General features: G+C 50.5%; 1 protein-coding gene across 3 annotated transcripts in view; it reads left to right on the top strand.

The window, feature by feature from the left end:
- Positions 1-23563, top strand: part of nes (lysophosphatidylcholine acyltransferase 3 protein nessy) — a 176810-nt gene that overhangs the window by 86300 nt on the left and 66947 nt on the right. The window contains exon 8 of one of the 3 annotated variants that reach the window (XM_045762570.2): positions 20332-20476. The exons of the other annotated variants lie outside the window; for them this stretch is intronic. Coding sequence (XP_045618526.2) covers positions 20332-20476 — 145 coding nt within the window. The remainder of the gene's footprint in view (positions 1-20331; positions 20477-23563) is intronic. 3 annotated transcript variants of the gene reach the window in all.

A 23563-nucleotide genomic window follows, 5' to 3' on the forward strand; every position in this document is an offset into this window, starting at 1 on the left:
GATTTGGGACCTGACCCTCCAGTATTTTCCAGGTGTATATTATTTGGTATCTCTCTCGTCTCCTTTCTAGAGAGTACATTTGGAGAACTTTGAGACGATCCCAATAATTTAGGTGTTTTATCTCGTCTATGCGTGCCGTATATGTTCTCTGTATTCCCTCTATTTCAGCAATCTCTCCTGCTCTGAAGGGGGAAGTGAGTACTGAGCAGTACTCGAGACGGGACAGCACAAGTGACTTGAAGAGTACAACCATTGTGATGGGATCCCTGGATTTGAAAGTTCTCGTAATCCATCCGATCATTTTTCTGGCTGACGCGATATTTGCTTGGTTATGCTCCCTAAACGTTAGATCGTCGGACATCATTATTCCCAAATCCTTGACATGCTGTTTTCCTACTATGGGAAGATTCGATTGTGTTTTGTACCCTGTATTATGTTTCAGATCCTCATTTTTGCCGTACCTGAGTACCTGAAATTTATCACTGTTAAACATCATGTTATTTTCTGCTGCCCAATCAAAAACTTTGTTGACATCTGCTTGTAGTTTTTCAATGTCTTCAGCAGAGGTAATTTTCATGCTGATTTTTGTGTCATCTGCAAAGGACGACACGAAGCTGTGGCGTGTATTTTTGTCTATATCAGATATGAGAATAAGGAACAGTAGCGGTGCAAGGACTGTACCTTGAGGTACAGAGCTTTTAACATCGCTTGGACTCGATTTTATCTGATTGACTGTTACTCTTTGTGTTCTGTTCGACAGGAAATTGAGTATCCAGCGTCCTACTTTTCCAGTTATTCCCATTGACCTCATTTTGTGAGCTATCACCCCATGGTCACATTTGTCGAACGCCTTTGCAAAGTCTGTGTATACAACATCTGCATTTTGCTTTTCTTCTAGGGCTTCTGTGATTTTGTCATAGTGGTTGAGTAACTGTGACAGACAGGATCTTCCCGCTCTAAATCCATGTTGTCCTGGATTGTGCAATTCATTGTTTTCCATAAAACTAGAAATTTGATTCCTAATCACTCTTTCAAACACTTTTATTATGTGTGATGTTAGTGCAACTGGCCTATAATTTTTTGCCAAGGCTTTACTCCCCCCCTTGTGCAACGGAGCTATATCTGCAGATTTAAGTGCTGCTGGTATCTCCCCTGTATCCAGGCTCTTTCTCCATATTACGCTGAGTGCTCTCGCTACTGGTACTTTACATTTCTTTATGAATATTGAATTCCATGAGTCAGGCCCAGGAGCTGAGTGCATAGGCATATTGTCAATTTCTCTTTCAAAGTCTTCCGAGTTTGTGGTAATATCCGTTATATTATCTGCAGCTTGAATGTCATTCATAAAGAAGCTGTCTGGGTCATCAACTTTCATGTTGTTTATTGGTGTGCTAAACATAGCCTCATACTGGCTTCTTAGAATTTCACTAATCTCTTTGTTGTCCTCTGTGTACGTACCTTCATTTGTAATTAACGGTCCAATACTGGTCGAGGTTTTGGATTTTGATTTTGCGTATGTGAAAAAATATTTCGGATTTTTCTGCACAAAAACACACTGCTGGTGTTTTTGGCAGCCCTTTGGGTGCTTGGGTGTTTTGTCTCCCTTGTTTACCTTAGGGTTAGAGGCAATTTACACTGGTGCGGGGCGCAGGTCCTGCACAGCTTGTTTTCACCATTCTTGGCGGCCGGCTCTGTTCCTTTGGGTACGTTATCCTCTTGTAGGGTTTTGTTTTTCTTTTTGTTTGTGCCTTGTGGGGGGGTCTGCCTTGCTTCCCCCTTGGTATCTGACCTAATATGGTTTTCTTCTGGTGGTGCCCCCTGCTTAGTCCCCGTGAGAGTTCACGTTCCGGGGATTCAGTTTTTAGAAGGTTGTTTGGTAGGCTTGGGTGCCGGTTAACAGTACCCTGCCTGGGCTTCCCTGAGCGTGAGTTCCGTCTCAGGACCCTGGGAATCCCCATGGGGGCACGTGGGTTCGATGGATGTAACCCCTGAATCCCCCCCTCGCTTTGTGCGAGTTCGAGGGTTGCTCTGTCCCCTTGTCTCAAGGGAGACTTTCATTGTTTTTGCCTCTGGTGCTTGTGGGGTCGGTGGCACCTTCGACCGAGAATCCTGCGAGTTTCGTTGCTTGTTTGTGACTCGGTGACCCGGTCTTATGCTGACTATGTGGGTGCAGGGAGCACAGGGGTTACACGTTGGGTTCAGGTGGTTGCAACGAGTTTGGTTGTTTGCTCCCCGGAAGCCCCGAGGCTGCCCCGTTTTGGTTGTTGTGACGGGGCTTGGGGGTGTTGGTTGCTTCGGTTTTGTTCCTTCCTCGCCCCCTTGTCTTTCCCCTTTTGTGGTTTAGTCTGGTCTCCCCCCCCCCTCCTTCCTCCCTGCATCCGGATCCTTTCTGTCTGTGGTTTGGGGTCGGGGCGGGGATTCGATGGTTTTGAGACTCAGGTGGTCTTGGGGGTTTCCCTTTTCAGGTTAGCAACAGAGGTATTCGAGCCTGTTCCTCCAGCCGGGTTGTATGAGTCTGCCAGTGGGCTCCCTTCCTTAATAATTTTCCGGCTGCCCTGGCCTTTTCTTGTGAGGCTGGGGCTTTGGGGGGACGGCTCAGCCCCGGGGCCTGCCGTGGAGGTTCCCAGGGTTGGGGAGGGGCTGTCTTGGGGGGGGCCTTGGGTCGTGTTGGACCCCACCGGGGTTTTCAAACGGCCAGAGCCGTTGGACCCCCGCCGGGGACCCCCGCCGGGGACCCCGCAGCTCTGGCCTTCTTCCTCTGATGGTGCTCCCGGACTTCTCGGCTACGTTGTGTCATGACACATTCCTGCCTACATTCTGCGGGAATGGCGGTCTGGCGTCTCTTTCGGCCAGGCGCTGGTTTGTGGCTATGAATTTACGAACATAAGAACAAAAAAGGAATGCAGAGGGCCTATTGGCCCATATGAGGCAGTTCCTATTTATACCCATCCGGTCCCACTCATATACATGTCCAACACATGCTTGAGTCAATCAAGGGGCCCCACCTTCGCCATGTTATGAGGTACAATGGTGGAGGTAAATGTTATGGGGTAAATGTTACACTGGGTCAGGATGTTATGAGGTTGCATTTGGCTTTGGCTTGATACTGTGGATCCATGTTGGAGTTTGGTTGTGGTGTTTTGTTTGACCCCTGGCGTGCTTCTTCCTGGGGCCTTCCTTGTTCGTCTGTGTTGTTTGTTACGCAGTGGATCACGGCTCCGTTTTTCGTGGTATTATCTGGGTCACTCTTTCCTTGCCCGTCTTGCAATGCCTGGCTTAGCCCTTCCATATACATTGGATTCTCTGTGCTCATTTAGTTGTCCTTACCTAGCTGTGCTTGCAGGGGTTGAGCTCTGGCTCTTTGGTCCTGCTTCTCAGCTGTTATTTGCCTGACATAGACATGGCCTCTGTGTTGTTGGTCCTGTCCCTCTCGTTCCCGTTGCTGCCTGTCTTCCTCGTAAGTCATCTTCCTTCTATACGCGTGTCCTTCGCTGTTGGTGCTGGGGCTGTTTTTCTAGTCCGTATGGCTTGTTCTCCTGTATTTGCTTCAGGTCGATTGACTAGCAGGTATATATGTGAAGGGTAGTTGGATTGTTTTGTGTGTCGGTTCCTCATCAGGGCTCGACATCTGCGAGAATCCCTGTACAGGTTAGTTTACGCTTGTTTGTGTTGTGCTGCCTAAGTGTCCGGGGATGTAATAGTTCTGATTTTACCTCACCCCCCTCTTGTTACTCCTTGTAGTGTGATTTAGTATGTGCTTCTTGACACCTACTGCTGCCTTGCAGTTACCTTGCGGTGTTTCTGGGTCTTGGCGTCCCCACGGCCCGGTCGTCGACCAGGCCTCCTCATTGCTGGGGTGGTCACCCAGGCTGTTTGACACGGCTGCGCGCAGCCTGACGTATTACTTACAGCCTGGTTGTTCAGGTATCCTTTGGAGGTGTTGATTGAGTTCTCTCTTGGTCACTATGAGGGGTCGGCCTGTTTTGCCCCTTATGTGTCATTGGGGCGTGTTGAACAGTCTCGGGCCTCTGAAGTTGCTGGGGTTCTGGGAGTAGGGGGCTGGGTTGGACTTTGTCCATGTTCAGTTCCCTGCTTTTGCACCGCCCATATGTTTTGTTAATTTCCGGCTTGCCAGGTTTGAGTTCATGGTTTCCTGGCTTACCCTGCCAGTTGGCATTTTCCGGATCTTACGGTGTCACTTCTCATGAGTCTCGCATCAAGACCACAGTGTCTTCGATCTAGCAAGCTCACTGGCATTGGGAAGTTTTCTGTACGGCAGACATTCCTTCTCATTCCTTGCCGGCTTGGGTTCCAGCTCTGCTTGCTCGGTGGTCGCACCCGAGGTTTTCCTGCAGCTCTGGCTCTTCCTATGCTCGATTGGTCCATGGCAGGGCTGGTTCGGTTCTGCCTCGAGTATCTCACCATCTGTTGGTGGTCAGGTGGCTTCGTTGATGGTGTCCCACCTGCGTGCCTCGTCTTGGCGGCGGCATGGGTTTTCTTTGGTGATCTTTCCTTTTTCTTTCTGTCCCTTCGTCGGTTTGCTATGTTTTCTTGGCATGGTCTGGTCCTTCTCTTGTGGAGGTTTGGGGCCGTCATCTTGCCACATACTGTCGCTGTGTCTCGTGGGGTGCTGGCAAAGCCGTTCCGGGTTGCTTTGGTTTTGGAAGTTGCCTCGGCACTTCTTCGCGAGCCGTCTCTGGCATGGTTCACCTCCGGCCTGCTCTTGCGCCGCTTGAGCCGTCCTGGTTCTTGGATTGTGTGCTCTTTTCTCTTCTCAGTTTGTGGTGGCCCCTTCAGTTTCGAGTTGTTTTCCAATGCTCTTTTCTTGTTGGAGTTGGCCTCGGGGGGTCGGGTCAGAGTGTTTCATGCCCTCCTCCGGCGCCTGGGTTTCGGCTCTTTTGGTTCTCCTGATAGGTTTGTTCGCTTGCGTCTTTTCTGGCGAAGATTGGCCAGAGGCAGTACGGAGGCAGTACTTCTTCTTTTCTGGCGAAGATTGGCCAGAGGCAGTACGGAGGCAGTACTTCTTCTTTTCTGGCGAAGATTGGCCAGAGGCAGTACGGAGGCAGTACTTCTTCTTTTCTGGCGAAGATTGGCCAGAGGCAGTACGGAGGCAGTACTTCTTCTTTTCTGGCGAAGATTGGCCAGAGGCAGTACGGAGGCAGTACTTCTTCTTTTCTGGCGAAGATTGGCACGGCGGCTTTATGGAGGAGTCCTTGGGTTGTTTGATGCTTGGTTGGTCTAGCTGAGGGTGCATCTTGTTTTGTGTTCGGTTGCGGCACTGTGCCGTGCTTGGCGTGCCACGGCTGCCGTGACTGGGGCGCACTTTGGGTTGTTCAGAGTTCCCCCCTTTCCTGTTCCAGGGTGTGGCTCTTTCAGGTCGTCCGCGGGGTGGCTCGATCCTGCCAACCTGCTGTCTGTCCTCCGTGTCCATGTCGTTCGTTGATTGGCTCTGCGTTCCTTCCTTGATGTTCCTGGGCCATGTCGGACCTGTGTGACCTTAGGTTGGCGGTTGCAGTTTTTGTCTCCGCTTCGCGTTAGGGGTGTGCATCTTCCGCCTCCCGGATTAGGTCGCTCTTGTTTTCATCTTTGGGTAGGTAGCTCTGGGGAGCCGACGGGGCTCCCCCCAGAAAACCAGCATTGAATGTAATGAAATGCCATTTTCTGGGTGAGACCCAGAGGCTCCCTGGCATCCTCCCTTTCCCCGGTCGGTGTTTTTTTTTCGTGTCTTTTAACATCCAGCCTCAGAACTGAAGGGTGGATAGCTGGCACAAGTGTCTGGGGGCTCCCCCTTTCCCCTCCCAGGGAGGGGGAAGCTGCACAGACAGCAGCACGGCGACGTGTGATGTCTTGCGACATCATGCTCATTTGCTTGTTTCTTTTTGGGGGAGTTCTATCCAGTTTTTCGGCTTCTGGTAGCAATTTTCACCAGAATAGGGGTTTGTTTTGGGACACTTACCTTTCTGGGTGCCTGACCTGGTCGATGGCAGACATAGAATGCTTCCAACCACACGGGGGTTTCTATAGGCCATTGCTCCCTATGCCTCTGTGAAGGGGGGCCAGGTTCTGGCTCGCTGTCCCCAGTAGGCCCACAGAACTCCATACACATGACTGATGCCAAAGTCTGACATTAGCATATCAGCCTGGATAGCTCCAGGGAGCCTCCGGGTCTCACCCAGAAAATGGCATTTCATTATATTCAACGCTATTTTTTTTAATGTTAAGATGTCTTATATCACCGACATGTTGAGTTTGAAACTCAATAGAACCATGAAAGTGTTTGAGAAGAATTGGATACCCTTCCCTTGCAAAGCATAAGGTATCCTACTCGAAACGAAGGTTAAGAAGCCAGACTAGGGGAGCTGAAGTTCAACACTAAGAAGCTCAATTAAGTGAATGTCAAGCAGCTGTAGGTGGGTTGGATAGCAATGATGCGTGGGATAGAAATGGTTGGAGGTCTGAAGTAGGTTGGGTGGTGATATGGTTGGGTTCGGGTAGGAGTGCTCATCAAATTATGGTTGCAGGAGTTAAGCTTCAGCTCTCGAGTCAGACTTCTCAACCATATTTTGCTGGTGCCAGGCCTATTGGGCTGTCATATTCTACATATGAAGCTGTGTATAGTCTACGTACAACCGCAACCCTTTACTTTATAGCGTATTCCACTTATTCACAATATGACTGAAATAATCTTTCTAATATCTCTGTGGCTTATTTTGTTGATTAGATTCTATCTGTTTCCATGTTCATGTGCCTCTTGTTCCATATAATCTGTCTTCCTCTGCCCTGTGAATTCTCTTGAGAATGTTACATTTTCTTATTATGTCTCTTCTAACATTTGAGTCTTAAAGAGGTATGAAGTTCAGTTCATTTAGTCATAACTCATTCCTCTCATATCTTGAACTATTCTAGTTCATACCTCCAAAACTCTCCCACTTAATTCTGTGTTTACTGAGAAAAGATTTCAATGCTGGAACTGCATATTCCATAATTGGTCTTACATGTGTTATACATGGTCCTAATTGACCATTAATTCAGGTTTCTAATGGCAATTCTCATCTTGGCCAATCCTGCAGTATGTAATTGATGATAGCTGTTGGTTCTAAGCCTCAGGAGATATCAGTCTCCAGGCCTGATTCTAGCACCGTTTCCGCAACCGTTTGGTACTTTGCATTAGGCTTTCTGTTGTGCTTGTTTGAGTTTAACACTAGTAGCTATTTTTTGAACCATGTTTTACCTGCTTGATGGGGTTCTGGGAGTTCTTCTACTGCCCAAGCCTGGCTCGAGGCCAGGCTCGACAGCCCAACTGATCCGGAACTTCTCTTAGAAAACAGTCCAGTTTTCTCTTGAAGATGTCCACGGTTGTTCCGGCAATATTTCTTATAGTCGCTGGGAGGACGTTGAACAACTGCGGACCTCTGATGTTTATACAGTGTTCTCTGATTGTGCCTATGGCACCTCTGCTCTTCACTGGTTCAATCTTGCATTTTCTTCCATATCGTTCACTCCAGTACATTGTTATTTGACTGTGTAGATTTGGGACCTGGCCCTCCAGTATTTTCCATGTGTATATTATTTGGTATCTCTCTCGTCTCCTTTCTAGAGTGTACATTTGGAGGGCTTTGAGACGATCCCAATAATTTAGGTGTTTTATCTCGTCTATGCGTGCCGTATATGTTCTCTGTATTCCCTCTATTTCAGCAATCTCTCCTGCTCTGAAGGGGGAAGTGAGTACTGAGCAGTACTCGAGACGGGACAACACAAGTGACTTGAAGAGTACAACCATTGTGATGGGATCCCTGGATTTGAAAGCTCTCGTAATCCATCCGATCATTTTTCTGGCTGAAGCGATATTTGCTTGGGTATGCTCCCTAAACGTTAGATTGTCGGACATCATTATTCCCAAATCCTTGACATGCTGTTTTTCTACTATGGGAAGATTCGATTGTGTTTTGTACCCTGTATTATGTTTCAGATCAGGTGCTTTGAGTTTGTCTAGATTATCCTGTAGTTTCTTGCAGTCTTCTACACAAGTCTTCTCAGAGTTTTTGCATCATCGACAAACATTGAGAGGAAAAAGCCAATCCTTTCAGGCAAATCAGGAATACAGTAGAATCGAGTACTGACCACTGTCGGATACTGCTGATAACATCTCACTGCTCAGAAGTCGCTTCTCTCACTATCACTCTCTGGTTTACACGCCCTCTTTCCCACTAAAGCACTTCTCCTTTCATTCCTGCTTATTTCTTCAACTTGTTGCATTATATACAGATGGGTTCTGTGTTCAAGGCTTTATTGACAATCCAAAAAAAAGGCATCACCAGTCTCTTGTGAGATGTACAATGCAGTATGTTCCTCGGTCATAGAATTCTACTCAAGTTTGTGAGGCAAGATTTTCTGTCTCTAAACCCATGCTGGTGGTGTGTTATTGGTGCTCTATACTCCAGCTAAGTAGGATCTTGTCCAACACTTGAGTAACAGCGTAAGGGGCCTCGTAGCCTGGTGGATAGCGCGCAGGACTCGTAATTCTGTGGCGCGGGTTCGATTCCCGCATGAGGCAGAAACAAATGGGCAAAGTTTCTTTCACCCTGAATGCCCCTGTTACCTAGCAGTAAATAGGTACCTGGGAGTTAGTCAGCTGTCACGGGCTGCTTCCTGGGGGTGGAGGCCTGGTCGAGGACCGGGCCGCGGGGACACTAAAGCCCCGAAATCATCTCAAGATAACCTCAAGATAACATGCATGAAAAGGGACACTAATCTGTAATTTAGTTTGCCTTGTCTGTCATATGTTTTCTATATTTCCTGTCATCTAACATTCTGGTAGTTTACCAATTTCCAGTGTCTTATTACATACAGTTGTACTGTACCTTTGTTTACGATTCTAATCCATTCCAAGAGACGCGTCGTACACCAAAAAAATGTAAACCAAAACCAAATTCTCCCCGTCAGAAATAATGTAAATTGAATTAATCCGTTCCACACCCCCAAAAATATTAACTTAAAAATACATTTTATACAGAATACTGCTCATACTTTTCATACACAAAACAATCGGGTATTAATATAAACCATAAATAAAATAGTGAACATTTAACTGCACTTTACCTTTACTGTGGACTCTTGTTGGCATATGGGGAGGGTGAGGAAGGTGGGAGGAGCAGTGTTGGTGTATGGGGAGGGTGAGGAGGGTGGGAGGAGCGGTGTTGGTGTATGGGGAGGGTGAGGAAGGTGGGAGGAGCGGTGTTGGTGTATGGGGAGGGTGAGGAGGGTGGGAGGAGCGGTGTTGGTGTATGGGGAGGGTGAGGAGGGTGGGAGGAGCGGTGTTGGTGTATGGGGAGGGTGAGGAGGGTGGGAGGAGCGGTGTTGGTGTATGGGGAGGGTGAGGAAGGTGGGAGGAGCGGTGTTGGTGTATGGGGAGGGTGAGGAGGGTGGGAGGAGCGGTGTTGGTGTATGGGGAGGGTGAGGAAGGTGGGAGGAGCAGTGTTGGTGTATGGGGAGGGTGAGGAGGGTGGGAGGAGCGGTGTTGGTGTATGGGGAGGGTGAGGAAGGTGGGAGGAGCGGTGTTGGTGTATGGGGAGGGTGAGGAAGGTGGGAGGAGCGGTGTTGGTGTATGGGGAGGGTGAGGAAGGTGGGAGGAGCGGTGTTGGTGTATGGGGAGGGTGAGGAAGGTGGGAGGAGCGGTGTTGGTGTATGGGGAGGGTGAGGAAGGTGGGAGGAGCGGTGTTGGTGTATGGGGAGGGTGAGGAAGGTGGGAGGAGCGGTGTTGGTGTATGGGGAGGGTGAGGAAGGTGGGAGGAGCGGTGTTGGTGTATGGGGAGGGTGAGGAGGTGGGAGGAGCGGTGTTGGTGTATGGGGAGGGTGAGGAAGGTGGGAGGAGCGGTGTTGGTGTATGGGGAGGGTGAGGAAGGGTGGGAGGAGCGGTGTTGGTGTATGGGGAGGGTGAGGAAGGTGGGAGGAGCGGTGTTGGTGTATGGGGAGGGTGAGGAAGGTGGGAGGAGCGGTGTTGGTGTATGGGGAGGGTGAGGAAGGTGGGAGGAGCGGTGTTGGTGTATGGGGAGGGTGAGGAAGGTGGGAGGAGCGGTGTTGGTGTATGGGGAGGGTGAGGAGGGTGGGAGGAGCGGTGTTGGTGTATGGGGAGGGTGAGCAAGGTGGGAGGAGCGGTGTTGGTGTATGGGGAGGGTGAGGAAGGTGGGAGGAGCGGTGTTGGTGTATGGGGAGGGTGAGGAGGGTGGGAGGAGCGGTGTTGGTGTATGGGGAGGGTGAGCAAGGTGGGAGGAGCGGTGTTGGTGTATGGGGAGGGTGAGGAAGGTGGGAGGAGCGGTGTTGGTGTATGGGGAGGGTGAGGAGGGTGGGAGGAGCGGTGTTGGTGTATGGGGAGGGTGAGGAAGGTGGGAGGAGCGGTGTTGGTGTATGGGGAGGGTGAGGAAGGAGGGAGGAGCAGTGTTGGTGTATGGGGAGGGTGAGGAAGGTGGGAGGAGCGGTGTTGGTGTATGGGGAGGGTGAGGAAGGTGGGAGGAGCGGTGTTGGTGTATGGGGAGGGTGAGGAAGGTGGGAGGAGCGGTGTTGGTGTATGGGGAGGGTGAGGAAGGTGGGAGGAGCGGTGTTGGTGTATGGGGAGGGTGAGGAAGGTGGGAGGAGCGGTGTTGGTGTATGGGGAGGGTGAGGAGGGTGGGAGGAGCGGTGTTGGTGTATGGGGAGGGTGAGCAAGGTGGGAGGAGCGGTGTTGGTGTATGGGGAGGGTGAGGAAGGTGGGAGGAGCGGTGTTGGTGTATGGGGAGGGTGAGGAGGGTGGGAGGAGCGGTGTTGGTGTATGGGGAGGGTGAGGAAGGTGGGAGGAGCGGTGTTGGTGTATGGGGAGGGTGAGGAAGGAGGGAGGAGCAGGTGTTGGTGTATGGGGAGGGTGAGGAAGGTGGGAGGAGCGGTGTTGGTGTATGGGGAGGGTGAGGAAGGTGGGAGGAGCGGTGTTGGTGTATGGGGAGGGTGAGGAAGGTGGGAGGAGCGGTGTTGGTGTATGGGGAGGGTGAGGAAGGTGGGAGGAGCGGTGTTGGTGTATGGGGAGGGTGAGGAAGGTGGGAGGAGCGGTGTTGGTGTATGGGGAGGGTGAGGAAGGTGGGAGGAGCAGTGTTGGCATATGGGGAGGGTGAGGAAGGTGGGAGGAGCGGTGTTGGTGTATGGGGAGGGTGAGGAGGGAGGGAGGAGCGGTGTTGGTGTATGGGGAGGGTGAGGAAGGTGGGAGGAGCAGGTGTTGGCTGTATGGGGAGGGTGAGGAAGGTGGGAGGAGCGGTGTTGGTGTATGGGGAGGGTGAGGAGGGAGGGAGGAGCGGTGTTGGTGTATGGGGAGGGTGAGGAAGGTGGGAGGAGCGGTGTTGGTGTATGGGGAGGGTGAGGAAGGTGGGAGGAGCGGTGTTGGTGTATGGGGAGGGTGAGGAAGGTGGGAGGAGCGGTGTTGGTGTATGGGAAGGGTGAGGAAGGTGGGAAGAGCGGTGTTGGTGTATGGGGAGGGTGAGGAGGGAGGGAGGAGCGGTGTTGGTGTATGGGGAGGGTGAGGAAGGTGGGAGGAGCGGTGTTGGTGTATGGGGAGGGTGAGGAAGGTGGGAGGAGCGGTGTTGGTGTATGGGGAGGGTGAGAAGGTGGGAGGAGCGGTGTTGGTGTATGGGGAGGGTGAGGAAGGTGGGAGGAGCAGTGTTGGTGTATGGGGAGGGTGAGGAAGGTGGGAGGAGCGGTGTTGGTGTATGGGGAGGGTGAGGAAGGTGGGAGGAGCAGGTGTTGGTGTATGGGGAGGGTGAGGAAGGTGGGAGGAGCGGTGTTGGTGTATGGGGAGGGTGAGGAAGGTGGGAGGAGCAGTGTTGGTGTATGGGGAGGGTGAGGAAGGTGGGAGGAGCGGTGTTGGTGTATGGGGAGGGTGAGGAAGGTAGGGAGGAGCGGTGTTGGTGTATGGGGAGGGTGAGGAAGGGAGGGAGGAGGAGCGGTGTTGGTGTATGGGGAGGGTGAGGAAGGTGGGAGGAGCGGTGTTGGTGTATGGGGAGGGTGAGGAAGGTGGGAGGAGCAGTGTTGGTGTATGGGGAGGGTGAGGAAGGTGGGAGGAGCGGTGTTGGTGTATGGGGAGGGTGAGGAAGGTGGGAGGAGCAGTGTTGGTGTATGGGGAGGGTGAGGAAGGTGGGAGGAGCGGTGTTGGTGTATGGGGAGGGTGAGGAGGTAGGGAGGAGCGGTGTTGGTGTATGGGGAGGGTGAGGAAGGGAGGGAGGGAGGAGCGGTGTTGGTGTATGGGGAGGGTGAGGAAGGTGGGAGGAGCGGTGTTAGTGTATGGGGAGGGTGAGGAAGGTGGGGGGAGCGGTGTTGGTGTATGGGGAGGGTGAGGAAGGTGGGAGGAGCGGTGTTGGTGTATGGGGAGGGTGAGGAAGGTGGGAGGAGCGGTGTTGGTGTATGGGGAGGGTGAGGAAGGTGGGAGGAGCGGTGTTGGTGTATGGGGAGGGTGAGGAAGGTGGGAGGAGCAGTGTTGGTGTATGGGGAGGGTGAGGAAGGTGGGAGGAGCGGTGTTGGTGTATGGGGAGGGTGAGGAAGGTGGGAGGAGCAGTGTTGGTGTATGGGGAGGGTGAGGAAGGTGGGAGGAGCGGTGTTGGTGTATGGGGAGGGTGAGGAGGGAGGGAGGAGCGGTGTTGGTGTATGGGGAGGGTGAGAAGGGAGGGAGGGAGGAGCGGTGTTGGTGTATGGGGAGGGTGAGGAAGGTGGGAGGAGCGGTGTTGGTGTATGGGGAGGGTGAGGAAGGTGGGGGGAGCGGTGTTGGTGTATGGGGAGGGTGAGGAAGGTGGGAGGAGCGGTGTTGGTGTATGGGGAGGGTGAGGAAGGTGGGAGGAGCGGTGTTGGTGTATGGGGAGGGTGAGGAAGGTGGGAGGAGCGGTGTTGGTGTATGGGGAGGGTGAGGAAGGTGGGAGGAGCGGTGTTGGTGTATGGGGAGGGTGAGGAAGGTGGGAGGAGCGGTGTTGGTGTATGGGGAGGGTGAGGAAGGTGGGAGGAGCGGTGTTGGTGTATGGGGAGGGTGAGAAGGGAGGGAGGAGCGGCGTTGGTGTATGGGGAGGGTGAGAAGGGAGGGAGGAGTGGTGTTGGTGTATGGGGAGGGTGAGGAAGGTGGGAGGAGTGGTGTTGGTGTATGGGAGATGGTGAGAAGGGAGGGAGGAGCAGTGTTGGTGTATGGGGAGGGTGAGAAGGGAGGGAGGAGCGGTGTTGGTGTATGGGGAGGGTGAGAAGGGAGGGAGGAGCGGTGTTGGTGTATGGGGAGGGTGAGAAGGGAGGGAGGAGCGGTGTTGGTGTATGGGGAGGGTGAGGAAGGTGGGAGGAGCGGTGTTGGTGTATGGGGAGGGTGAGAAGGGAGGGAGGAGCGGTGTTGGTGTATGGGGAGGGTGAGAAGGGAGGGAGGAGCGGTGTTGGTGTATGGGGAGGGTGAGAAGGGAGGGAGGAGTGGTGTTGGTGTATGGGAGATGGTGAGAAGGGAGGGAGGAGCAGTGTTGGTGTATGGGGAGGGTGAGAAGGGAGGGAGGAGCGGTGTTGGTGTATGGGGAGGGTGAGGAGGGAGGGAGGAGCGGTGTTGGTGTATGGGGAGGGTGAGAAGGGAGGGAGGAGCGGTGTTGGTGTATGGGGAGGGTGAGAAGGGAGGGAAGAGCGGTGTTGGTGTATGGGGAGGGTGAGAAGGGAGGGAGGAGCGGTGTTGGTGTATGGGGAGGGTGAGAAGGGAGGGAGGAGCGGTGTTGGTGTATGGGGAGGGTGAGAAGGGAGGGAGGAGCGGTGTTGGTGTATGGGGAGGGTGAGAAGGGAGGGAGAAGTGGTGTTGGTGTATGGGGAGGGTGAGGAAGGAGGGAGGAGCGGTGTTGGTGTATGGGAGGGTGAGAAGGGAGGGAGGAGCGGTGTTGGTGTATGGGGAGGGTGAGAAGGGAGGGAGAAGTGGTGTTGGTGTATGGGGAGGGTGAGGAAGGAGGGAGGAGCGGTGTTGGTGTATGGGGAGGGTGAGGAAGGAGGAAGGAGCGGTGTTGGTGTATGGGGAGGGTGAGAAGGGAGGGAGGAGCGGCGTTGGTGTATGGGGAGGGTGAGAAGGGAGGGAGGAGCGGTGTTGGTGTATGGGGAGGGTGAGAAGGGAGGGAGGAGCGGTGTTGGTGTATGGGGAGGGTGAGAAGGGAGGGAGGAGCGGTGTTGGTGTATGGGGAGGGTGAGAAGGGAGGGAGGAGCGGTGTTGGTGTATGGGGAGGGTGAGAAGGGAGGGAGAAGTGGTGTTGGTGTATGGGGAGGGTGAGGAAGGAGGGAGGAGCGGTGTTGGTGTATGGGGAGGGTGAGAAGGGAGGGAGGAGCGGTGTTGGTGTATGGGGAGGGTGAGAAGGGAGGGAGGAGCGGTGTTGGTGTATGGGGAGGGTGAGAAGGGAGGGAGAAGTGGTGTTGGTGTATGGGGAGGGTGAGGAAGGAGTGAGGAGTGGTGTTGGTGTATGGGGAGGTTGAGGAAGGAGGGAGGAGCGGTGTTGGTGTAGGGGGAGGGTGAGAAGGGAGGGAGGAGCGGTGTTGGTGTATGGGGAGGGTGAGAAGGGAGGAAGGAGCGGTGTTGGTGCATGGGGAGGGTGAGGAAGGAGGGAGGAGCGGTGTTGGTGTATGGGAGACAGTGAGGAGGGAGGGCGGAGCGGTGTTGGTGTATGGGGAGGGTGAGAAGGGAGGGAGGAGCAGTGTTGGTGTATGGGGAGGGTGAGAAGGGAGGGAGGAGCAGTGTTGGTGTATGGGGAGGGTGAGAAGGAGGGAGGAGCGGTGTTGATGTATGGGGAGGGTGAGGAGGAGGGGGGGTGTTGTTTAGAAGGAACATCCTCTGCTCACCTTAAACACTTGTATCTGCATCACTGGTTCCATATTTTCTTTTCAAACATTTCAATGCCTCTGTTATGTGGCAGCCAGTCAGAACCAGTCACTTAGTCACAAGTTAGTCAAGCATTCACACTCGAGACCAGTCACAGGCAGTTATAACCAAAGGTAGTCAAGCATTCACACTCGAGACCAGTCACAGGCAGTTATAACCAAAGGTAGTCAAGCATTCACACTCGAGACCAGTCACAGGCAGTTATAACCAAAGGTAGTCAAGCATTCACACTCGAGACCAGTCACAGGCAGTTATAACCAAAGGTAGTCAAGCATTCACACTCGAGACCAGTCACAGGCAGTTATAACCAAAGGTAGTCAAGCATTTACACTCGAGACCAGTCACAGGCAGTTATAACCAAAGGTAGTCAAGCATTCACACTCGAGACCAGTCACAGGCAGTTATAACCAAAGGTTTTCAAGCATTCACACTCGAGACCAGTCACAGGCAGTTATAACCAAAGGTAGTCAAGCATTCACACTCGAGACCAGTCACAGGCAGTTATAACCAAAGGTAGTCAAGCATTCACACTCGAGACCAGTCACAGGCAGTTACTGTATAACCAAAGGTAGTCAAGCATTTACAGTTGTGGTACAACCAGTTAGGCATTTACAGTCAGTCAGGAATTTACAGTCAATCAGGCTTTCACAGTCAGTAAACAGCAGAGTTTAATCTCGGGCAGTCTGCCTCCTGATCCACCAGCTGGTAGCAAGGAAACCTTCTGTATTAATACTCTCCAAATGTGGCTGGGAGGGTACAGCTGGGGGGGGGGTGTCCGGTGTGGGGGGATGTCATTCTTTGCTGACGATGCCAGAATGAGTACGAAAATTACCTCAATAGATGCTTAAGAACTGCAACTTGATATCGATAAGGTCTTCCACTGGTTAACAGAAAATAACATTTTGAATAGTGATAAATGGTTGATATTGTACATAGATAAGGTAAATATGCTGAAGCTTAATAAAATATTAGATACAAGACACAATCAGATCTCTTTGTGGAAGGGTAACCACACGTTAGGGATCTGGAGAAGATTATGTCAGACGACTTAACATAGTGAGCATAACAGAGCTAATATATCAACAGCCAGGAAACTGATAGAGGGTGGATTATGAGAACCTTCAAATACAAGGATTTGCACCACACTGCTCCTACTTTTCCAACCATTTATATTTTCACGTTCTGAATACAGTTCGGTATTCACTCTCTCCTTCAAAGCAAGAATGATTTCTGAAATCGAAGGAATTCAAAGATACTTACAGCATGTGTAGACATGGTAAAGTACCTAAGTTATTGGAACCATCTCAAAGGACTCAAAATACAGTATATATACTCTCTGAAAAGGAGATGAAAAAAGCATCTCATAATATTTTCATGTGTGATATGGGAAGGCCAGGTTTCAAATGTGCACACCAAAATAGAAATTTACTCAAGCGAAAGATATGGCGGGAAAATGTAAAATGCGCAGTGAGAAATGGAGGTGCCGCTCACTGAACACTATATGAATATCAGAAGTCTATGGTGACTCTTCAACCTCCTCCCACCACGTATAAGAAATAATACTAGAACACGAGGGGAGGTCTGCAAGACACACTTGGACAAGTTCTCGTTACAACCCAGGGCCAGATTCACGAAGCAGTTACACGAGTACTTACGAACGTGTACATCTTTCCTCGATCTTTGGCGGCTTTGGTTACATTTATTCAACAGTTTACAAAAATAAAAACTTGCCAATCAACTGTTATTGTTATAAACAGCCTCCAGGTGCTTTGGAGCTCATTAACTATTTAATAATTGTAAACAAAGCCGCCAAAGATTGAGAAACGATGTACAGGTTCGTAAGTGCTTGCGTAACTGCTTCGTGAATCTGGCCCCTGGTTGGGTCTAGCAGGAAGTGCCGGATCAACCAGGTTGTGTAATGGATGTGTCGGCCTGCGGACTGCTCTGAGCAACAGAGCAGTCTGGTGATAACTGATCCAGTTATCACCAGACAAACCCTGAGAAGTAGGCTTGGGAACAACTACAAATACTCTTTACACACCTTGTTCTTATTAGCCTCAGATTCATTATACACCCTGTACTCATTATTCTTCTTCTACTCATTATCCTCCAACTCATACACCCTATACTCATTATCTTCATATTCATACACACTGTACTCACTATCCTCATACCCATACACCATGTACTCATTATCCTCACATTCATTAGTCTACTGTACTTGTACTCATTATAGTATCGTTCAATCATTTTCACACACACTACAGTACTGTACAATACTGTATTCCTTACAAAACCTCATCCTTGTGCCAAGGTATGGCAGTCCGGGGATGCCTTTCTCGGTTGCAACTTTTTAAATTTTAGATTTTGGTTTCTATAAATCTAGTTTATGGTGTAATTTTAAGCATTGTATAGTATTATTTTCTGGGGGAGCCCCTGGTGGCTCCATGAAGCTATCTTACTGATGTTGCTCCGTAATAAAAAGTCACATCAGTTGCGGAAGTTCTTTTTGGCCTACAGGGAACGTGTCAAAATCTGGGACCTGCCCCTCATAGAGGCTCGGGGAGTGAGTGACACTTCACCATCCCACCAGGAGCGTATCCAGAAAGTCAGCGAAACTTTTATAGACAACTAGAATGTTCACAGAAAATGAAGCATCGAAAGAGTCGAATGAATCCATCCTCAAGCAATTAACACAGAACAAGGGACTCGCTCAGATTAGCTCAGAAGCCATCGTTAACACTCGCCACCACCAGGTGGCCCTGCCCTAGTCTGCAGCAGGCTTCCCTAACCAGCTAGTTCTGCTGCAGGTGTTATGGTAGCTACTGTTGCCGTTAGTGCTTAGGTCCTCTGTCATGGGCAAGCCCCGCTGCTTCAAGTTGAGGGGCTTGAAGCAGCGAGACAAACCTGCAAAGAGGGTTTCGGGAGTGCTTCTACGCCCTAAGTCCGACCTGGCTCAACTGGCTAAGTTGACTAAGTGCTGGCCATTCTTGGACTTTGTTTGTCCTGCAGGATCCATTTTCTTGTTGTGTTACTTTACTGTTAACCTGGCATGCATGTTTTCTGTCCTGCTTGTTGTCTGGGCTTGGCTTGTGTTGTATTTCAGGCTGCATGCACTCAGGATTTTATTCCTTGAGTGCCTTTTAATGCTGCTCTTGTAGAGTCAGTGTTAACTTCTCTTGTGTGTCTGGGAGCTTGCTTCTGAGAGGCCAGGCCACTGGGGTGGAGAGCCTCATCCTGGGCTATACTCGACTCGTCCTGGACTTTGATCTTCGACTTTGGCCCTTGGCTTGGTGTGTTCTTTTGGTTGTGCTGGAGCACACTGGGGTTTGCATGCTGCAGTCACCATTCATATCATGGTGGTTTTGGCTGAATTTGGTGACTGTTCTTCCAGTGAACAGTCAGGTTTCTGCATGGCTAGCTGCCTTCAAGCCTTGGTAATCCCTTTATGGGTCTCTGGTGTGGTTCGCTGTGGATCGGCCCCGTCAAGCCCACACTCACCAAGTGAGAGCTTGAAGGGTGTTTGCCTTTGCTACCTAATGATCATTCTTTCTACCTTTGCCATGCTGCCTACTGGGTTGGTAACACCTACGATCCTAAATCCTTTAAGGTGCACTCTCACTGTGTGTCTGCCCTTACTGATTCAATTTTGAGTTTGAGTTTGACAGCTTTTCAAGCAGTTGCTGCTTGGCAAGCTAAGTTTGCTCAGGTTAGGCATTTGCCCTGGAGTTGGCAACGATGAAGTTTAGGAACGCACAGTTGGAGGTGTTGTGAGCTCCACCTAGACAAAATCTTTGTTGCCTCATCCTTCCCATTCTGGTATTTAGCCAATGTTCCTAGTCTCAGTCAGTCATTGAGCCATGTCTCCTGGCATGGGTTTTGTTCTTTGTCCTAGTGCCTGCTGCCTCTCATCCTCCTTGGTAAATCACTCTTTGTTTTCTGTGGTTGGTTAGCTTCACGGAGCCACTGGGTAGCTCTTGCAGAAACCCAGTGTTAAATGTAATGAAACTTCTTTCTAGTAGGGCCCAGGTGGCTCTCTGATTCCCATCCCTTCCTCCAGGATGTTGGTTCATCAGTGGGCTGTTCATCAGCTACAGAAATGGCTGATTAGAGGAGCCAGCTGTGAGCCAGGGGTGGCGGCTGGTTAGAGGAGCCAGCTGTGAGCCAGGGATGGCATGCCTGGTGGTGGTGGTGGTGGTGATGGCTGGTTGTAGGAGCCAGATGTGAGCCAGGAGTGGCATGCCTGGTGGTGGTGGTGGTGGCTGGTTGTAGGAGCCAGATGTGAGCCAGGAGTGGCATGCCTGGTGGTGGTGGTGGTGGCTGGTTGTAGGAGCCAGATGTGAGCCAGGGGTGGCATGCCTGGTGGTGGTGGTGGTGGTGATGGCTGGTTGTAGGAGCCAGATGTGAGCCAGGAGTGGCATGCCTGGTGGTGGTGGTGGTGGCTGGTTGTAGGAGCCAGATGTGAGCCAGGGGTGGCATGCCTGGTGGTGGTGGTGGTGGTGGTGGCTGGTTGTAGGAGCCAGATGTGAGCCAGGGGTGGCATGCCTGGTGGTGGTGGTGGTGGCTGGTTGTAGGAGCCAGATGTGAGCCAGGGGTGGCATGCCTGGTGGTGGTGGTGGTGGCTGGTTGTAGGAGCCAGATGTGAGCCAGGGGTGGCATGCCTGGTGGTGGTGGTGGCTGGTTGTAGGAACCAGCTGTGAGCCAGGGGTGGCAGCTGGTATTAATGAGTTTTGAGCTAGTTTGAGTGAATCTCTTGTTCTGTGAAAATTGTTTGCAGGCATTTAGCTGTTTTGTGGCTTCCCCTGTGAATTTTTTGGATGCATTCCCAGTAGGGTGGTGAATTGTCACTCCCCCCCCCCCCCCCCACCTGCACCCCCCCCCCCTCCTGTGCCTCTGTAAGTGGGGGGCCAGGTTCTGGCACGGGTCCTTGTTAGACCAGACAAAACTACTAGGACTAATGAGACCTTTTGGTCAATCTCACCATGAAAGTTTCAGGGACCCACTTGGGCTCTTCCAGATAGAGGCATTTCATTACATTCAACACTTGGTTTTATTTATTTTTTTGTATTGTAAGATATGATGTTGATGATAATATTCAGAGGGCATGTGGGCAATGGGTATTCCCCCACACATACCTCAACCAGGTATGTGTGTGGGAATACCCATTGCATAGGTTCGAATTTTCATCACGGCTCCTACGGATTTTCTCAATGATAATATTGTTATTAATTGAAATTTACGTACAGTAATGCAGTTTGGTTCATTATTTACTATGATTATTGTCCTTTCTTAAAAAAACACTTATCACGCACAACATTTTAGGAAGTATGCCAGCATAGGAGATGAGGGCACCACCTTCAAGCAATCAAACCATATCTAGTTTATTTTTTATTTCTAAATTTTGTTTACATTATGCTCTCAGTTGCACTCTAAAACAGTCTTACCGGCCCCAGGACTGGCTTTCAATGGCCGAAACTCGGCTGGAGATATGCTGTGGGATGGCTGTAGAAACGTCAATATCCTCCTCTGGGAAGGGTCTACCCAATTTGGCCATCTCATTCGGTCCTTCAATACGAACACCAATGCCTGGGTGGCGCAGTAAGTCACGAGAAAACTGCTCTCCCATCGTGGGTGTCTCGGTGGTGGTGGTGGTTTGAATGTAACGCTCAATCGTCCTGTTGAGATGGGCGAGTACTATATACTATATCATAGAATCCTCAGCAGGGACGGTTTCTTCAACATTATTTTTAAGTTGAATGTTACATTTGTCACGCTAATTAGCAATAAGGTCCTTTGTTTTTGGGCTTGAATAAATTTGTTTCATTTGATAATGATTGTGAACAGTCATACTTTCTTGTAACACTGAATTTCACATTTCTTTGTGGTACAAGAGGAGGGAAAAAGTTGAACGAGGACTAGCTCCATCTTGGTTTTGGTGTTGTGCCGTTGGGTCCTGAGAATGTTTTACAGTATGTCTTAAACAATTTACACGAATGGCTTTTTGCATGACCTTTAAGTTTTTGTAAATTGCTTGCTTGTGTATTTAACACTTTTGTAGGGAAACTGGTGAAATTGGATTTATTTCTGAAGGTGTATTTGCTGTATTTACAAAAATCACCGATTCAACTACTTTTGGTGCTGAAAACAATGAGATACACTACTTTAGATTTAAGCTCAATTTGACTTCAGTTTGCTTGCTTATTATTAGTACAGAGCTGTATATAATGCATTTTGCATTGTGTACACTAATCCAGTATCTGCTCTTCGATTTTGCTTCAGTGAATTAAATTCCACTAGTATTCTTCCACCGGCGGACAAACACATCACTCACAAAGCTAACGGCACTGGGTGCCTACTGTATGAACGCAGACTAGGTCTATACACCCTACAGTAGGCTGGTGTTTAAGCCAGATCCAGTAGCATAAATTTCTCTCAAATATTGGATTTACATCAAATTATATATTTTTGGGTTATATATATTTAGTTTAGTAACATTATTAGGATAATAAGGGCTATAAAAACTTATTTTAGAACTGATTTAATAATTTTATTGTTTCGAGGTTGTAGGTCACTGAACTGTGGCGACGAAATCGAACGAAACACGCATGGTGCTGTGTGTACAAAGATCAGACCTGTCAACTCGCGCTGGAGTAGTTGTGCTAATAACATAAATAATTTTTAAAATAACAGATGTCTATCATATTACAGTATATTTTGGGTTTTATTTAGTTTAGTTAGGATAATAAAGAGCTATTAAAACACTGGTTTTAGAAATGATGAATTAATCAGAAACTTTCAAAGTCATGGGTCACTGAACTATGACGACACAGACGAATGTGAGTGAAACCTTACTGTAAAGTGAGGTTTACAGTACAGTATTCCCTTATGTGTCCACCCTCACTCATCTTGTTTCATCACAGAAAATGTCTATAAGGAGATTTCACCACATGTAGTTAGCTAATCACGCTTCAGCCTTTATATTTATTTACAAAGAGACATGTGCCACAAATCAGTGAACGAAAATCATGGAAACACAGTCGTTCACTTATGGGGACCCCACTGGCTGCTGTTTGGTTCATATGCTTCACTTGTTGTGTGGTCCACTTGTGTGATCCAACTTGTCATATGAAGGAATTATAAACTGTATGGAATTATAAATTAAATTACAATTTATAATCAGCTCACCCTTGGGTGTTATTGGGCTTGCAACATAACCATTACAGTACATATATAATGAAAGAGCTCAAACATTAAAGGCTGAATGGATAATTAGGACTTCCCAAAATCTGGTGGTGTTAATCGTGGCCATTCAACTCCATGAGGACAACTTGTAATTTCACAATGTTCAAGATGATCTTGAGGTTATCTTGAGATGATTTCGGGGCTTTTTTTTTTTTAGTCCCCCCGCGGCCCGGTCCTCGACCAGGCCTCCACCCCCAGGAGGCAGCCCGTGACAGCTGACTAACACCCAGGTACCTATTTTACTGCTAGGTACCCCCTCCCCGCTCAGCTCGTTGTCGCCGTGTGGGGGCTTAGTGGGCGGCTGCCGGAGTGTGATGCTCCTTGGGACAGTCCTCTGCCCTTTTCTAGCCTTGTGCTCCTGCTGCCGTCCTCTCCAATTCTGCTGGGCATCTTTTCCTTTTCCTTCTGTTTCGTTTTTCTCCCCCCTCTTCTCCTATCTGCTTGCCGTTTCCTGCCGACCTTTTGCTCGTTCTGGTTCTTCCCTTGGACTTCTTCTATTTTGACGCCCGGGTGCTTGAGGAGGCATACTCTTGCACCCGTAGAACTGCAGTACCCGACGTCGAGAGCGAGGGGAACCTTTTATTGTCAATCCCCACTTCGTCACTGAACCCGATCTCGACGGACTGTCGGTTTCTTAAGGTGGCGTTTGTGGGGCGTATACTCACGACGCACCCCTAGGAGGCCCCGACAAGATCGGCGATAGCTTCTTGTTGGGTGTCCTGCCTCTAATTGTGGCTCCATGGTGGGTGTGGGGGCACATTCGTGAGTGAATTCTTCTTTTCGTCAAGATGATAACCCCTGTTTCGGCTTCTTCTGGTTTACCTTCTCAGGCTCGTGGGGTGGGCGACCAAGCCCCCGAGTCGGTCCGTATTGGAAGACCGGGCTCTGTAGCCTCAGCTGCATTGGGCCCCGACCTTGCTCCTCCTTTGGCCTCTCTGACTCCTTCCTCTGGCTCCCCTCCCTCCTCTGTGGTTGGGTCGAGCCCGAAGCCCCCAGTGGTGACTACCTCGTCCCCTGGCGCGGCTCCTTCTCTAGTTGTAACTACTGCGCCTTTTAACCCCTCTCTCTCAGGGGGTTCTCACCGCCGTCCTCGTCACGGCCGCCCTCGCTCGATTCCTTCCAGTTCTGCTACCTATCAAGCCTTGTTTGGTCCCGCTTCGTGGGCCAAATATTTTGATCTCCTCCCTCTTGATTCTGCGCCTCCTGACGATTTCTCCCTCCATTGAAATCTCATTGATTCCGTGGATGCCTCCATTACTTTCAACCCCACTCGTCTCGGTACACGTGTCGTTGCTGCTCCTTCTCAGGATGCTGCTTCCCGCTTGGCTGCCTTATCCTGCCTTGGCGAGACCCCCGTTCGGGTCTCGAAGAACGCTCAGTTGAATGCCAGTGTTGGCACTATTTTGCTCCCGCCCCATGTTGCGACCGGTGTTCGGGACCTGC

This window comes from Procambarus clarkii, chromosome 46, assembly GCF_040958095.1.
Source record: "Procambarus clarkii isolate CNS0578487 chromosome 46, FALCON_Pclarkii_2.0, whole genome shotgun sequence".
In the NCBI taxonomy this organism is placed as follows: domain Eukaryota; kingdom Metazoa; phylum Arthropoda; class Malacostraca; order Decapoda; family Cambaridae; genus Procambarus; species Procambarus clarkii.